We start from the raw sequence: 17,411 nt of genomic DNA, 5'->3' as shown, positions 1-17,411 counted from the left end.
TGCAGGAAGGAACCCCCCTCTGCTTGAATGCAAGTGGATAATCTAACACAGGTGACCGTCCTTGCAGGAGACTGCTGTGAAAACATAAATGAGCAAGGCTTCCTCACAGAGCAAGAGTTCACCTCTGCCTTCATCTGGAGAAAAGGAGGGGAAAAAAAAAGAAGACAAACTCAGCACACAGCTGCAGCGGTGGCATCACCAGAGCGCAGGCACTGCTGGCTCTGCGGGTCTGTGAGCTGCTGGGCACCGCTGTGCTGTGCTCTGTGCCAGGCAGCAGACGGGGAAGGGGCAGAAGAGCTCGAGCTGAGCGCGGTGTGAGAACTCCTCGCCGCAGTGGGGCAACAACGCTCACTGGGCAGCGAAGGCTCATTCTTCCTGAAGAGCGCTTTCCCTCCTCACCAGATGCAGTCGGCTCCTATTTGACACAGGAAACACCCAGTTCAAGCATCCATGCTTTAATATTAATGCTGCTATGATATTCCGTATCGTATTTCCAAGGCAGGCTGCAGTGTGCTGGGAACACAAGGTGCCATAAATCAGGTTTCTGAGCGCACAAAGGCAGGCAGCCCGCTGCCCAGCACGGCTGGAAAAGCTCCCGTGGATTTCCGTGTCACTTCAGCACTCGGCAGCACAGCCCGGATCGCTGCCCACGGCCATTGCAGTGCTGCAAAACACTCGAGACAAGGATGATTACAGCAAACATTTTCTGACATATTGCTCGCACAGCGCAGATTAGATAAAATTCATCATCGTGGTTATTCCCCTCCGGGGGTACCGGCACTGCTCACTTCTGGGCCAGGAGGGGCTGCTGGGCTGTGCCCCACACCCTCAGCACCGTTAGCACAACAGGGGAACGGCCCTATTGGGAAGGGAAATTCAAGCCTATAAAATAATAGACAGAGATTATATCGTTTGTGTTAAAAGCGGTAACAGCTTTACTGATTTACTGAACATTTATCAGCACGTGGCAACCTGGGGGGAACCTGACAGGTGAAACGATCCGAATAGATTGTGAAATCTCTTCCATTCATTTCTATTGATTCCAGTTAGGATAAAAATCCATCGGCGTGCCAAGCAGAGCTCAGCCCAGGTCTCAGTGCAGACAAACAGGCGGCAGGACAGCAGTGCTGTGCCACGCAACGCCTGCTGCCACAGCGCCGCGCTGCCCCTCGCCTTCACGTCCCCACCCAGCGCGGAGTTCTGGGCTCAAGTGGGAAAACACAGTCGCGGTGATGTCAGGTTTGCTGACAAGTGCCTGTGTGAGCTTTGTGCTTCTAAGGAAGTCGTGCAGGGCTCGCCGAGTTGCTTCTGTAGCCGCCGTAACAAAGTGCCCGGGAACGGAGCGCCTCTCATCGCTTTTATTGATTCATGCGTTTGGTTCTTCCCCAGTCAAAAACAAGGCACGTTAAATACATCCTCTTATTGCTCTATAAATGCATGCGGCTCATTCTGGATATCAAAAGTAATAAATAACAGCAATAAAACACCAGGACAGTTATAGAAACGACAACCCAGGCTCAGACACAGCGCCGCACAGCTCGGCACAGAGCATCCCCCCAGCACAGCACAGCACAGCACAGCGGGTGCCAGGGTAAGACGTGTGTACACACATGCACACACACACACACACACACACACGCACACACACACACGCACACTCACTCACTCACTCCCCAGCCAGGCATGCAGCTTTCCAGGCACCCACCACCCAGCGCTGCTTCCCCACCTGGGATCAGAACAAAGCAGGGCAGCAACATCAGTACAATCACATGGAGAAAAGCAGAAGAGCAAAGAAAAAAACCCAAGCGGATCAAAACCAAGAACCGACGCCCCCCCTCCCACCCCCCATGACATTCCTGAAAGCAGAGGCGAGGTGCTGCAGTTCCCTGTGTGCAGGCACAGCGCTGTAACCAGCACTCAGCCTCGTCTGCACTCAGGGCAGCTGTACAAAATCCTGCTGTGCCGCACAGGAGCAGAGATCCACGACAGTAAAACACCCACGGCGCAAAGCAGACTCGTATGGAGGACACGTGTGTAGCCAAGGAAACCCCAAAGTCACACTGTGTGTGTGGCGTTACCAAACCAGGAGCGAAGGACGAAGTCTGGGTGCACAGCAGAACATCCTGGCTTTACAGGGAAGCTCGCAGCGTTCATTCTTAACAGTTCCATTTACAGAGGAGTGGAGGAGAATTTTTCTTCAAACCGCACAAAAGTTATTTAATATTTGAAACATTTTTCTTTACGTGGTCTGGAAAAGGTCTCACGACTTTAACAGATACATCTGTTTAAATAATACAGTGAACCGTGGGCTCCCACCCTGCCCCCCTCCAACCTCCCTCCTGCTGCTGAGCCCGAAGACACCCACTTCCACTCCATGCTGTGCGTGATGTAAACTCTCTTACCACGTTCTTATTTGAGAAGGGTTTTAGGAAAGCGAAGCTGCATGGAGTATGTGCATACTTTACTTGAATCTTCTGGAACACGCTCAAAAAAGTGGACAGCAGCACAGAAGCCATTCATAAAACACGTTGTCACTCGCTCACCACTCCCGTGGGCTGTGCCCAATGCTACAAATCTCACAGCACAACGGCCAGAACCCACAGCAGCACAGTTCTGGTACAAAGCAGCTCTACGACATCAATTCAACATGCAGAAACCATTTGGAAAGCATCTGAGAAAGTATTTCTGGAGAGAAACCTGGAGACGTTTTACCAATCGTTCAGACTGACAGGAACTCAGGTGAAGCTGACCCCCATTTCTGGTTTGCGTTCATTTGACAGATCTGCTTTTCAAAGCTTTGCGTTTTATTTATTCCTAAAAGCGCTCTCCCTGTCCAGCCCCAAACACCCGACTCACTCAGCTACATACCAGCACTCCTCAGTCCCTCCATTTCACACATGCAATCATTTTCCCTTAAGATACAGAAGCAATCTTTGCTGGCTGTTACTGCGCTGTTTCCATGAGCGAAAGTGATGACATCAGTTAAAAGATCCGATTTTACATAAGGAGAAATGCTGAGCCCTTGGAACGGAGGGTCCTGTTTTGTCAGCTGGTATTTGTACTCAAGAAATCTATGAAATCTAATCTGAGTTTTTAAATAAATTAAGACTTATGTTATCAAAACCCATATTTTACATATTTGTCCCAAACTGGAAACAGTACAGAGCACTTTGCAGCATAAAACACCACCTGCTAAAGAATGCTGCCGACTGAAGGAAGCTTGTTGTTATTAATGTGGAGAAAGGGAAGCTGTCCCCTAGCTGCTCGCTGGGTCATTAGTTGGAGTGATGGGTTGCGTGTTATTTTCCAGCTCTGTACTGCTAATACTTGTGTCTGGCCAAGTACTGTACTGCTGAAATAACTACACACCCCACGAGAGCAAAGCCCAGCTCCTGTGGAAGGGCAGTCACTAACCAGCCAGCTCCTTACTGTACCTGGTACCCTCAGAAGGTGAAGTTTTGCTCCTTTTGTGAAGCTGTCTCAAATCCCAGGCACCAGCCTTCCCTCTGCTGCCCTTTGTTGAAGCAGGCAGATCGGCAGCTTTTAAATACTAAATGCCTATTTGCAAATCTCAATGCAACGCTCTCTTTAAAGGCAGGAATCACTTTTTTTTTTTAAAGGTAAAGGTGATCCAGAAGTTAACGAGCAAGGCAGTACGTGCCACGTGCTTGTGTGTGCACCAGTGTTTCCAGACCATATTCCAGAACCCCCGTTAACAAACTCACATGTCTGAAACGTGCCCACTCCAAAAGGCCACATACCAGAGCATTAAGAGCTGTACAGAAAACCATTAGCACAGAAAACAAACACACCCACGTGTTTTTTTTTACAGATATCAGTCACCTTGAACGAGCAAGGACATTCGGAGCACTGGAATGTTAGTCAGCAGATGCAGCTGTGCTGAGCTACAGCCCTCCGCCGCTGCGGTCCACCGGGATCACCAGGCGCTGCCGCAGGTTCTCCTCAGCTGTCTTCATGAGCACGGCCAGCCTGCTGCCGGAGACGTAGCCCTTCTGAATGGCACTCATCAGCTGCAGGAACAGAGAGAGCAGCCCTCAGCTTCCCTTCCACACGCAGCAAAGGTGGGTGGCACAGCCCCAGCTCCTTGGCAGAGCAGCAGGGATGTCAGCCCAGCCCCGCAGCATGGGCTCAGCTCCACACAGCTGGTCAGTTTGCCCGGGGGCACGTGGTGTGTGGCAGTGACAAAACCATTTGTCTTCTGGAGAAGAGAAGGCTCCAGGGAGACCTCATTGTGGCCTTCCAGTGCTTGGAGGGAGCGGATAAACAGGAGGGGAACGGCTGTTTGTGAGGGTGGGTGGTGACAGGACAAGGGGAATGGTTTTAAAGTGAGACAGGGGAGGTTTAGGTTGGATATGAGGAGGAAGTTTTTCCTCTCAGAGGGTGGTGAGGCACTGGAACAGGTTGCCCAAGGAGGCTGTGGATGCCCCATCCCTGCAGGCATTCAAGGCCAGGCTGGATGTGGCTCTGGGCAGCCTGGGCTGCTGGTTGGCGACCTGCACACAGCAGGGGGTTGGGACTCAGTGATCACTGTGGGCCTTTGCAACCCAGGCCATTCTGTGATTCTACGATACCAATAAAGCAACACTGCTGCATGCTTTGAAAAAAAATCTCACATCAAAGCCCATTTTCATTTTCCAGAAATACCAGCAAACGTGACCTGTTTGGAAGTAGCAATGCAGCATCCATTAACAGCAGTGCTTTTTCAGTGCCATTTAACCATGTGGGATAACCCAGCTGTTCCACAGGCTCTCCCCCACCCACACTTTTTTTCTATTCCCCTCTCAGTCTGGAAGTGACAAACAGAACATCGCTGCTGCTCCAGCACTGACCCTGGCTTGCACCCCTCCCATTCACAAACCCTTCTTGCAGAGACAGCATACTTGACTTCCACAACTCTTTCAAATCCAAATTATTTTATAGACTTTTAAAACTCATTTGCCTTTAAGTCCTTGAAACTGGACTCGGCGCTGCCTTAACGAACACACGCTAGTGCTAAGGTTTCAGTTAATTCTTCTTTATCCCATGGATAAGGTGAGTATTAGACTTGAAATTACATACAGTCAGCTTGCCAAAGACCACTATGCAAAGCAACCAGCACTTACAAAAAGCAGTTTCTGAGTCACAGTGAGTGCTAGAAATCCTTCAGATTTCTTCCTTTCTATAGGAAAGTCTAGTACTTCTGCAGCCAGACTTCTATAGGTTGGTACTGCATTTGAGAAACAGGGATGACTTCCCAGGGAGGGAAAGGGACAGATCCAGCCAAGGCTGAAGGACCTCCAAGGCTGCTGGGGACATTCTGGTCACCCTGTGAGCCCTGAGCAAAGGCAGATGCTGCAGTCAGGCAGAGGCCCAGAGCATCCCTCCAGCTGCTCCCCTCCCCCCGCTGACCCACACCAACAAGAAGGTCCAAGTGGAGCAGCCCTTCCATCACACCCATTCATTCTGCCCTACCACGCACTCCACAGCCAACTTGTTGTGGCTTTTCCCACTTTTCTGCATGCCCTGTGGGAAAGGCACTGCCTGGAGGAGCAGGCTCCACCACAAAAACAGAGCTTTCATATGCAAGCCTTCAGAGAAGCAATCGCTGCCATCAGACAGCTGCCTGTGCCAGCAGGACCACCTGAGGAGACATGGGCAGTAACAGTAAAAAGCAGCTGTGAATAAAAGCAAAAATGGCTCAAGTTTTCAATCAGAACCACCTGTTTGCATAAGAAGCCCATCAGTTGGGTCTGAGTTCCATCTGTGAAACACCTGCAGGCACTGCTGAGCAGCTCTCCCAAGGCAACCCAGGCAGGCTGGCAGGCTGCAGCGGGTCAAATGCAGCCACTTGGCATCGCTCTGCTCCCACCTGGATAGGGAGGCAGGCACTCTGATACAATGTGTTCCTATATTCTAATATAAACGTCCACAAATATTTGCACACAGCTTTCCACAAGCGTTCTGGCAGTACAATGTAATTACTTGAAAGTTTTCGGAGAGCAAACACAAAAGTATTGAGAACTGGCTTAACAGATCCATTAAAAAACTAAACAAACACCACGTGTATTTTGCTCCTTCCATGGCAACCTGCCGTTCCTCTTATCACCAGCTTCCCACTGTGCTCTGTGCAGCACAGCAGCCCCCTGCTTGCAGCTCTGGCTCTGTGAAGGAAGTGCAAAGGCAATGCAACCTCGCTGCAGTGCTGGAGAGCACTGGGGAACACTCAGGACAAGCCTGTAGCCACAGAGTCATTCAACTGAAAGTAAAGTAACTTGGAAATGACACCAAAACAGTGACCTGTCACTTGCATTTTAGAGTTTGGGCAGGAAACTCCTCATGAGACTGTTCGCCAGAGCAAAGCAAATTAAAGAAATCCACAGCAGCTGTGTTAGTTGCTTTGACTTCTTAACCACAACGTATCCAAGTGAACCCAGTTTTCAATCTACCCAAGCCACTGCAGTGTTTTGGTTTTTTCCCCTCAATCTGAAGTTTTGGCATGCAAAAGGACACAAGAGGGAGACCCTTCCCAACAGTCAGAAAGCCACCTGTGAGTTTCTCTTTCAGTTATCTCAGTCAGATGGCTCTGGGGAGCTTTTATTTCATTTTACAACGAATGCACATTTCAGTTACCCAGCTAAATCGCTGCATGTTAGGTAAATAAATAGTCCTTTTTTTGTAATGCTGGACACAACCTGTGAAAATTTTCTGCATTTAGATTCAACAATGCTCCTCTTATCTACAGCTCATCTCAAGAGAGACAATTACCATTTCCTCTGCCTTGATCTTGTTTGTTTAACTTGACACAGTGAAGAAAGGGCTGACATTGACCAAAATCCCCAGCATTAATTTAGCTCATGTTCAGCATTCATCATTGCCACCATGCAGGAAAGACATGGCACTCACTTGAAATACCACACCAAGAAGACTCCACAAAAACAAAGCTGGTTAGCAAACTGCTTATGCAAGAGGAGGACAAACACTCAGTAGCACCTTTAATTTTCTCATTTTAAAGCCCTGCAAAAAGCAGACATACAGGTTGCCAACGTAATGTTCATACAAATGGAGGTATTGCTTCTCAACCCAGGACTTACAATGGGACAACATGGACTACATGTCTTCTAACCATAAGCTCCTCCTTTACAGTTTGCCAGGCTGTTTTGAACACCGCAGTCATTTTTAACAGGGTCAGGTATGTGTCAGCATGCATAACTACAATGTCTTCCAAACAAACAACCATCTTACTTGGAATATAATTAAACATAATTTCTGTATAAAAAAGCCAAGTTCAGATCTGCACTGTGGCATACTTTGAAAATGTGACCTGTTCTTTGGGTTAATTGCTCCTGCACAGAAAATATCCTTGAGTTTGGAAGGTGCTTAAAACTAGCTGTGTGTGTCATTTCTGTCCCGTGCTCTGGCAAACAGCATCAGCAGGACTGTGGTACCCAACAGCACTCACCTCCTCCCCAGCACAGCTCTTCTGCTCAGGAGGAGGAGGGGGACTGAACACCTGTGCCTACAGTTATAACAGTTGCAGTTTCTTTGGAACAGAGAAATTCTTACCTGCAAAAACTCAATGAGCTCCACCTGCCCGTTTTTGTTCAGATCTACTTCATGCAGAATATCGTGGAGTGTTTTTTCATCAATCTGCACATTGATGCTCTAGACAAAAAACAAACAAACAAACAAGACAAACCCAAAAGCCAACTTTTAGCAGGGTCAGGTAAGCATCAATGTACGTAACCATAAACCTTCCAAAAAACAACCATCTTATTTTGAACATCATTAAACATAATTTCTGTATTAGAAAGCCAAATTCAGATCTGCACCACGGTACACTTTGCAGTCTGGACCTGTTTGATAGACAACAAAGTACATCAACAGCATTGCTCAGCACTACTTATGCCACATTGCAATTAAAAAAAAAAAAAAAAGCAGAAGGAAACTTTACCTCCAAGACACGCTGCACATCCAGTATAGTAATAAACCCCTTCTTGTCCTTGTCAAACATGTGGAATCGCTTCTTGTACCTGCAAGATAAGGATTATCAGTGGAGAAGAATGACACTCGACGTTGTTAACTCCCAGCAACCCAGGAATCTCTTATTTCACTTACCTTTCAATATCTGAAGGCACTAGAGTGATTTCAGAGCTGTCTGTTAATTGGTCAGATTTTACTTTGTAGCCCATTTCATAATACAGAAATTTTCTTGCAGCTTCAAGTTCTTCCTACAACCAAAAAGAAAAGCCTTCTTGTATCTGAGGAAGAACAAGTTCTTCCTTACACAATTTATTTGCTCCTCCCACTTCACAAGAATTTACCTAAGGTCCAAAAACCGAGCAGGCAGTAGCTGAAAAGTATTAAAAAGTTCAACTTTGGCACCTTTTAATCTTGAAAAGGGGTATCAAGCCTAGTAAAGACTTCTAATTGCCTGCTTGTAAATGCTTTTAGAATTACGCTGTATGCACGAGCACTGGGCCATAAGGGCAGAGGAAGCAAATGCGGACCTTCAAAATAATTCAGAAAATAAAAGAAGTTAACAAACTCTGTATCTTCACTTTTCAAAACTGCCACAGCTCGCCCAGTGAGGCTGTGGATGTTCCCTCCCTGAAGGGCTCAAGGCCAGGCAGGATGGGGCTGTGAGCAGCCTGGTCTGGAGGGAGGTGTCCCTGCCTGTAGCAGGGGGCTGGAACGAGATGATCTCAAAGGTCCTTCCAACCCAAACCATTCTATGATTCTCTGAAAAAAGTGATACAGACTGCAAAATCCTTCTCTTCTGAGACAGACCTGTAAGAAGCGACGCTGAACTAAATGCTCACTAGAAGTAGGACTGTAATGCCAAGTCTGCCTCATTTTTAAAGTTAAGGAATGCTTTCACTCTTCCCTCCACTTGGCCAATACCAATTCATTTCACAGCTATTTTGATGAAGACTTCAAAACAAAATACACCAAATGTCCATTCTCTCAGGAAGCAAGCATCACTGAAGTTTTCCATTCAATTAATTTCATCTGTTAACATGGAAACTACTTAAGAAAAACAAAAGAATTCCAGATGAAAAGGCCCTTTGTACCTTTTTTTTCTGCTCGTTCCAGTTAAGTTCCTTCCCCATTATGTCTACGATCCTTGGCAGAGCTTCCTCAGCAGCCTGCACGTTCAGGAAGGCCAAGCGAGTCCGCCGGGAAACGATATCCACAGCAGTGCGGGCATACTCCTTCACACCATAGATGACCTAGAGGAACGAGACAGGGAAAAAACGTAGGTGAGTCCATACTGGGTGTATTTCATGTTACATTATGTGTTTGTAGTTGGATATTAGAAAAAAATTCTTCTCTGAAAGAGTGTTCAGCTGCTGGAATGGGCTGCCCGGGGAGGCAGTTCAAGAAATGTCTGGATGTTGTACAAAGGGACCTGGTTTACTGGGAAATACTGGTGGTAGGTGGGCAGTTGGACTGGATGACCTTGGAAGTCTTCACCTCGGTGATCCAATGGTTCTACATAAAAACATTAAGCACGATCAGGTGAAGTGGAAAAATGAAAAGAAAAACATCTGAATCTCAAAGGAAAGGGCTTGTGAAGGTATTTTTCAGAGCGAGATGGATCTGCTCCAGAATCTGCTTAATTCCCAAGCAGCACACAAGTGTGATGTAGTTTTTCCACATACCTCAGCTTCGATATAAGGAAATTCAGACACAAGACGTTTTCCAACAATAGGCCATCTCTTTCCTGTAACTTGGGCTATTTTGGCCACCTCGAAAGCCTTGTCACCATATGTAGAAGCCAGATGTTGCGCCACCTATGGAGTTGAAAACAAGTTCAGCACGCTTTTGAAAGCACATCAAATATATGCATTTTTTATTGTCAGTTCTCTCATCACTAATAACAAAGATGCTGAAGAGGGTATTGGGTTCTGATGGTGTGAGAGGAAACTGCTAGCCCTGTGAATGAGTTAGACCTATGTTTATGAGGTTGGTGGCCCAGCCTGTGACAGGGGGATTGGAGATTCACGATCCCTGAGGTCCCTCCTAACTCTGGCCATTCTGTGATTCTGCAATGCTGCTATGTACGTATCCAAATAAATGACTGTGGTGCTTCAACTCTTCTACTTCAGATGTGATCAGAGAGTAGCACAGGTTTGTCATGCCCAAGGAAAGGAACATTCTAGCATCTCATAACATTTTAAAGCAGAAAACAGTGAAGACATTAGGAAAATATTGTCTTTAGGAGAAGAACAAAACCCTCCAACACGGAAATATCAGCACATGAACAGTAACAACGGCTCACCTCGCTTTCAAGTCCATAGTCCTGGACCAACCTAATGTAGAGCGTGGGGCTCCAGTCCTCAGCCCCCTGGAGCAACAGCCCAATCGTCTTACTGGAACCCGCAGGCAGATTGTGTGCCTGAATAGCAGCATCAATGGTATCCTGAGCCATGGCACGGTACGTTGTCCACTTCCCACCTGTAAGCACACGTTTACTTCTTTATTTGGGGAAAGCAAGGGAAACATGAAGTTGGTCACGCCATGTATTTTGTCATATCACTCTTACTAAAGTTGTTCTAACAAGCCAGTCACACTGCTACAGGCAGACCACTACCTAACGGGAGGAATGCAACGTGTCACCCTGCAAGAAGAAAGACGTTTGCACAAAATGCACTGGGGAAGCCCAGCAAAAACAACAGCTCCCCTACCTGCTATGGTGACAAGGCCACTGTCACTAACAGCAACAACGTGGTTCCGGCATATTGACTGCGTGTCTTTGGAGTTGGGGTCGGTGACCAGAGGACGAATGCCACTCCAGGCTGCCAACACGTCTCCTCTTCTCACTGTCCAGAAGAAAAAGTCAACCAAAATCAGTCAGGAACTTTGTATTTGTATTCATTTCCTATCCATCTTATGGTCTCTGTGGCATTACCTCCAAGCAGCGTGAAAAACGGCACTGCCCTTCTCTGTATCAATACTGTTGTCTGACCCAAAACAAAGCCAAAGACAGACAGACAGTATCTGTCACACTGGTTAAGAATTCGACAGAAGAGAGAGATTCTGGAACTGATCCACCATGAGACTCAGCTATCAGAGTCACCGATCAGCTCAGAAAACCCTCAGTCCAAAACAGAAATCCCACCAGAAACGGCACCCAGTGCAGCACCAAGTCTTATCCTCCTTGCTTCTGTGGGCAGGGCAGTCCTTACATGGCACTTCAGAAACCAAAATAAAGTCTGCTCCTACAACATTTGCTTTTAGGACCTGAAAGCTTTTAGTATAGTGTGGAATTCTCAAGAGGAGAATCTGGAAAAAATAACTATCTTTATTCACAGCCTGCCAGAAGCCTGATGGCACTCCTGCACCTGCTAGGCTACAGCACATCTCCTAGGCCTGTTGCTCCCCCGAGCCCCCAGCATTTGCACAGCAACCCCAGAGGGCCCAGGTGATCTTTCACAGATCATCCAGAAGCCCACACTGTTCTTAGCCACCTCCTCCTGCCCTACCTTCCCAACCATACCTGTTTCAGAAGCACTTTCCCCACTTCACAAGAAGCCCAACTCAATGGCCATTTACATGCCCCCATGCTACTCCTCTGCTCCCTGGCAGTTACTGCATCCCAGCAGCCAATCCTGGCCTTCCCCTGAATGTGAAAGAAGAAAATCTGAAGGCAACAAGTAGTAAAAAGGAGTCCTTAACAGTTGCAGGAAAAAACCCTAGCCTCTGAAAGGGACTTTCTTCAGGAATATATAAAACATGGAACCAATAATCTCATGAAATTAATTTTGTTGCTCGTTAAATTTACAATAGTAAAAATTGACCAATTTACACTGAAGCCCCGAAACAATTTTTGATGCAGCTTTCAAATAACTGATAACTTAAAAATCGGTAACAGAGTGTAAAAACATCCCCAAAGAACACAAAATAGATTTCAGAAATCAATGGTGCTCTGCCAGCATGTTTAACCTGCCAAAATGAAGTGTTAATCACAGAAATAAGATACCATATTACATTTATAAACTAATGAAACTAGAAAAAGCAGCATGCGTGACACTATAATTAAACAGTTGGAACACATCCAAGCCTGTGTAAGTTGATAACCCTGGCACTGTCTCCGGCAGCAAAAAGGCAGGTCTGCAGTGAGTTGATATGGCCAGCACAGTTGTTAATTCAATAACAGGCAATCTATAAACACCGCTAATTGCTATGTGAAAAACAGTATGTACACCTAGGTAGGTTTCATTCAAAGGAATTGAACGCTTCATAACGCACTTCTGTGAAAAACCTTGCAAGATTCCTGCCTTATTCAGTCTGAACCCCACCAGCTACCTGCCTGTCCCACCGTGCTGACTTGTATCGGCTTCTGCAGCAGAAAAGTAAGGGTGCACTTCCTCAAGGCTGTTTGTCCCAAAGCTGTACAAGAGAGCCACCAAACTATTCATTTCAGGAATCTGGTAATCTAATATTTCCAACTGCTGGACAGCAGGTTTCCTAAATCCCAGAGATTGCAGTGCTCCTGACAAACAGTGGTTTTCAGATTTCTTTTAGCACTACTACAACAGGAGCACAGATGCTTTCACATAACCATTAAAAAAACAACAAGAAAAAACCCCAACAAAACAGTAAACCTCACTACAAAGTAAGGAAACTCTCACCTTTAACCTAGCACTAAGGCAAACAAGCCAGCACCTTCCAACACAGGTGTTCTCAGCTCAGTTACTGAGGTCAATCATCACCAAGTGATTTTGATGAATTCCCCTTTCTGCCCATTAAACTTTCCTCTTCAACCAAGAGCTGAACTATTAGGCATTTACCACACCAATAAATGTAATTAAGAAAGCATCTAGAAAAATGGAAGACAGAGGAAAAGTCAGAAGAAGTCTTCCTACAATCAAAGCAGAGGAATTCTACAATGCACCCGTATGGACATACAACCAGCCGACCCACTTGAGCCAAACTCTGCATCTGCCACCCAAAAAGGCCAGAATGACTCATCTGACAGCAGCTGCCTGTTAGATGAGAGGTACGTGAAATCTGCGCGTTCAGATATCAGCTGCTTTCCATTTAAATAGCCCAAGCAGAGAGATGACGCTTACATCCCACAAGCATTAGAGGGGCAAGAACACAGCTATCAGTCACTGGAGAAACTTGAGACAGACAGCATGCGTTCAGACTGAAATACTGTAATTATCCCTCCCAGCAACAGCTGGCACTCCTACCTTCAACATCAACACTAAGGTAGTTGCGCACTTCACTCAGAATGAAGTTGATATCTTCTTCTGTCGGTATGGGATGGGAGGTGACATCGGTGGGGCTGTCTGTGGTCCCTGCAATCGTCATCTTCTCCCAGGGCAGGAAGAAAATCACTCTGCCGTCGCTGGTGGCTGGGTCGAGCAGACCCATGTTATCAGGGCTGAAAAAGAAGGGATGTGATTCAGAGCAGATCAGGCATCACCAGGAGCTGTTCTTGTACGTGTTCAGCTATTACATCAGCACCTTTGCTCCCGTGCAAAAAGAGCTCACCACCGCCCAACCTTAAAATGCATTTCTCAAAACTTCTGGGGCTAAGGTCTTTAAATGTGATTCCCAGAATGTGACTTCCTACATCAGACAGCAGGACGCATCCTTAGTGAGAGCAACCAGGCACCTCCCTCCTCCAGTCACTGGAATTTCAAATGTAAGGATTTGAAATTTAAAACAGCATTTACTGGAAACCCCTACCGTGGAATGAACAACTAGTTTTAGTATTAAGCAACAGACAATAACTTAGTGTCACAAGGAACAGCTGAGGCTCAAACAGTGCACAGGCTGCAGAGGAAAAAAACAAAAACAGAACTCTAGTTTGTTTGTAATGTGTCTAAGAGGAGAGAGAATTTCAGACTAAACATGAGTAACCCCGTTTATCAGGTAATGGATGTCACTTACTTAGGGAGCAGATAAGACACCCAATGACTTCTGCAACCTGTACTCACAACTAAGGTGGGGCGGGAGGGAGAAGGCAAAGTTAGGAACAAGAAGTAGAAAAAAGGAGAGAACAGAAACACTGAAATCATAAGCATTATGAGTGCATTCAGACAAGAAACTTCCAGGGACCCTACAGCCTGAATGCAGTAAGCACCTGCCATGAGAACAGGAACTGAAGCCCAGACTGCCAAGGCATTCAGACCAGAAATACATTTCAAATGCTTCCAGCAGCATTCCTGAACTAGGAACCACCTTTGGAGGGGAAATGGCAGAAGATACACCTCCATAATGACTAATCAGATGCCAGCACCTTCACTCATTTGTGCCAGTGCTATAGAATGATTCAGGAGAAAGATGATAGCTCTTTGCACATGAAATTTTAACTAATTTATCAAGGTTTTCTGATAAATAATACTAAAAAATAATAGTAAAAATATCCAGGTGAACAAAAGAAAAAGTTTTCTTAATCACTCACTAAACAGCAGTGCTTCTATTTCAGGAAATGAGGCACCCATAAGTACTTTGATGTAAGCAGTTGTTATACGGGAGAATATCCCAGTTGCCCCTTTTTCTATTAACTTCTATTGAAAGGAAGGACACTGACTTTGCTATCGGGTACTGGAAGTCCTCGTACAATCATCTGCAGGCAGTTTAGCAGATTTTCTCCAGGTTTTGCACCTATTGCTGGTACTGGAAGGAGGATACAGGAAGGATCAGCAGAGGGGATAACTCAACAGACCAAGGTAACTACTAACACCACGAGCTGAAGGGAGACAAAGACTGGAGGCTGGAGAGAATTACCTATTTAAGAAAGCTACAAGCTGGAACGCTGAATATTTCATTTTTAGGAAGTCCAAACTGATTGCTGAGGGTAAGTTTGCAATATCTGGAAAGGCTAGGAGCAGCTGAAAATTTCATATATAGCATGTATATTAGAACATTTTTTAGATGATATTTATAGACAGCTTAAGCATACAGTTGGAAAAGTACAATTTAATAGGGGAAGTCAACACGGATTTGTGAAAGGTAAATCACGTCAGGCAAATGATTACTTTTTAAAATGAAAAAGCTATTGATTTAGAGACAGGAAACGAGAGATTTAATATACAGTATCAGAATATTCAGATAACTTCAGACATTCTCAAAAGAATAATATATATTTTTAACGCGATTTAAGTAAAAAACTGTGAAAGAGAAATGAGTAAAGAATTAAAACTAAGCTTCACCTAACACCTACAGACTGAAGTACGTACGAGAGGGCGACAGCAAGAGATGAGAAAGGATGAAGAAGCCTTCTGTACGTCAATTAATTTACTGACTTAATGACCACCGGCTGTCCTGGGAAGTTCTTCTCAGCCTCTGTTTATTCTGTCTTATAGAAGTAACTGCAGAGCAACCAAAAAAAATTAAAACATCCATCAACAAGCAGCGTGCTGCCAGCTGAACTGGAGCTCTGCTCAAAGTACGTGGACTCACCACACAGATTCTGACGGTGGAACTGCTGTGACCACGCAGCACAGTGCTGTCACCCACTGGCACGTTTCTCTGGTGATCCTTCAAGATCACTAAAACGGGTAAGATTAGGATCTGTAAACTCTAACAGGAGACAGAAATATAGTGGCAAATAGACAGAGCCTAGGAGTCTAATACGGATGGATCAGAAGTGCCTGTTGGCAGAACAAACATCAGGACACCCACCCCTCTGTGAGCTAATGACAGAGCAGCAGCTGACTTCACCGAGCTTGGAGCGTTCTGCTCCTCAACCTGCTTCTGCCTCCGAAACAGCAGCACAGCTACGCTGAACAGCACATACAGCATATCACAAATGAGGAAAGAGCCCTGAACGTTCATTACTGAAGTACAAATAAGATGGGAGAATATGAGATACGGACTACCACATTAAACACAACTTCATTTGAAAGACAGATCTGAACTCTTGAGCTCGAAGTCAGCAAGTTATTCATTCTGGATGTTGGAGCAGAAACATGGAAGATTCCTAATGGAATCCCATGCGTGCAATTAAATAGAAAACAGGTGACTTCCAAGAAAGCAGAGCTAAAGTTTAATAGAGGGGATATGAGGAAGATGTTCACAGTGAGGCGCTGCACAGGGTGCCCAGAGGGGTGGCAGTGTCCCATCCCTGCAGACACCCACGTCAGGGCTGGGCTCTGAGCACTGCTGGAGCTGTGGCTGTCCCTGTGCACTGCTGGAGTGGGACCAGACGGCCTTTAAGGGTCCCTTCCAGCTCAAGCCATTCTCTAATTCAAATTTAACTGGAACCTGAAACACGGAAAGGGAAATCTAAGAGGACTGTAAATACCTGAAATTCGTTGAGTGGAAGTTAGTACTGCACATGTAGGCTTCCTGCCTGAGATGTGCTAATCAGAACTACGGTGCCAGAATCCTCTCTTTTTGCAGATATTACGTTTAAACAATAGAGAATGAAAGAGTTATTGCAGCTACTAGAGCAGACATGTATACTAAAAATAGAATTAATGAGAGGAGGAATACTGGGACTATTAATGAAGAACACAAACGAGCAAGAATCCCATGGGAAGTGAACGCATTACATTAACGTTAGTTTTACAAAATCTTAGCTGTGTCTAGATATAAAATTCTCTTTTATAGAATTTTGGCCCAAACTCACACAAATTTTACAAAGGCAAGCAGATGCAATTAAATAAGTCTTATTTGTAAGGAATATCCATCCACTTAGAATCAGGAATAAAGGCTCCATACAACTGAGGTTAAATACCACGAGTATTTCTAGGCAGTTCTTTGGATCAGGCTTCCCCACTGAACGGAAATCGGTTTTATTTCATCAGCTGCACTGTGGAGGCAGCACGTGGGCAGACACTGTTTTACAAGAAAAGCAATGCCCACACGCTGACACACACAGGGGAACAAGGAGGAGAATTTTTCTCCACATTAGCAGTTACAATTATTAGCTATTTACAAAACACGTAATTAGAGCCCTCACGTGTATCAAGCCATCTTCAGCTTGGAATCTTCAAAGCGATTCCAAGCTGAGCAGCTGACTTGGTGGCCCTACACCAAAACCATGCAGTTGTGCCCCTGCTTACCACTGTGTGTGAACAACCTAGGATTGATGACAAAGCTCTTATCCTCTTTGCTGTTGCTTTAAAGCAGCTGTCAAGTCACTTCCTGATTGTCATGGGGGAAGGATGCACAAAAAATAGAGATTGCAAGAGTGATTTTCCACTAGGCCAGAGATGCCTCAATTTTATAGTCTCTGGTCATGTCCTATTGGGACAGCTCAGGCAACAACAACACTCTGCACTGAAGTCTAGATTTATATTCACAGAGGACTGCAACAGTCATATGGAAGGCATTATTGTAAGTGCACTGTATCAACAGAACCGGTATAAGTCTATAAATGTGAATTTCCATTAGGATGCTAATGACTTCAGGAACCAAAGGTAATATTTGAGCTTCAACTGAAACGG

At 45.6% G+C, this 17,411-nt stretch overlaps 1 protein-coding gene and 1 long non-coding RNA gene across 4 annotated transcripts in view; one reads left to right on the top strand and one right to left on the bottom strand.

Moving 5' to 3' along the window:
• Positions 1-911: 911 nt before the first annotated feature.
• Positions 912-17,411, bottom strand: part of GPD2 (glycerol-3-phosphate dehydrogenase 2) — a 56,818-nt gene continuing 40,318 nt past the window's right edge. For 2 of the 3 annotated variants that reach the window (XM_085228048.1, XM_085228050.1), the window contains exons 9-17: positions 13,200-13,393; positions 10,689-10,823; positions 10,283-10,458; positions 9,663-9,794; positions 9,072-9,230; positions 8,116-8,228; positions 7,952-8,030; positions 7,564-7,662; positions 912-4,031 (exon numbers count right to left, since the gene is read on the bottom strand). In XM_085228048.1, coding sequence (XP_085084174.1) covers positions 3,906-4,031; positions 7,564-7,662; positions 7,952-8,030; positions 8,116-8,228; positions 9,072-9,230; positions 9,663-9,794; positions 10,283-10,458; positions 10,689-10,823; positions 13,200-13,393 — 1,213 coding nt within the window. In that variant the 3' untranslated portion in view covers positions 912-3,905. Of the gene's footprint in view, positions 4,032-7,563; positions 7,663-7,951; positions 8,031-8,115; positions 8,231-9,071; positions 9,231-9,662; positions 9,795-10,282; positions 10,459-10,688; positions 10,824-13,199; positions 13,394-17,411 lie in introns of those variants that run through there. The other variant, XR_014884354.1, reaches the window with a different exon arrangement.
• LOC146544028 (uncharacterized) lies at positions 9,131-17,366 on the top strand. The gene is made up of 2 exons (XR_014884355.1): positions 9,131-9,260; positions 15,184-17,366. It is a non-coding gene; the product is annotated as an uncharacterized LOC146544028 (long non-coding RNA).

This window comes from Meleagris gallopavo, chromosome 7 (assembly GCF_905368555.1).
Source record: "Meleagris gallopavo chromosome 7, MGAL_WU_HG_1.1, whole genome shotgun sequence".
Lineage (NCBI taxonomy): Eukaryota > Metazoa > Chordata > Aves > Galliformes > Phasianidae > Meleagris > Meleagris gallopavo.
Note: the sequence above shows the minus strand (reverse complement) of the source record. Positions and strands in the feature narration are given on the sequence as shown.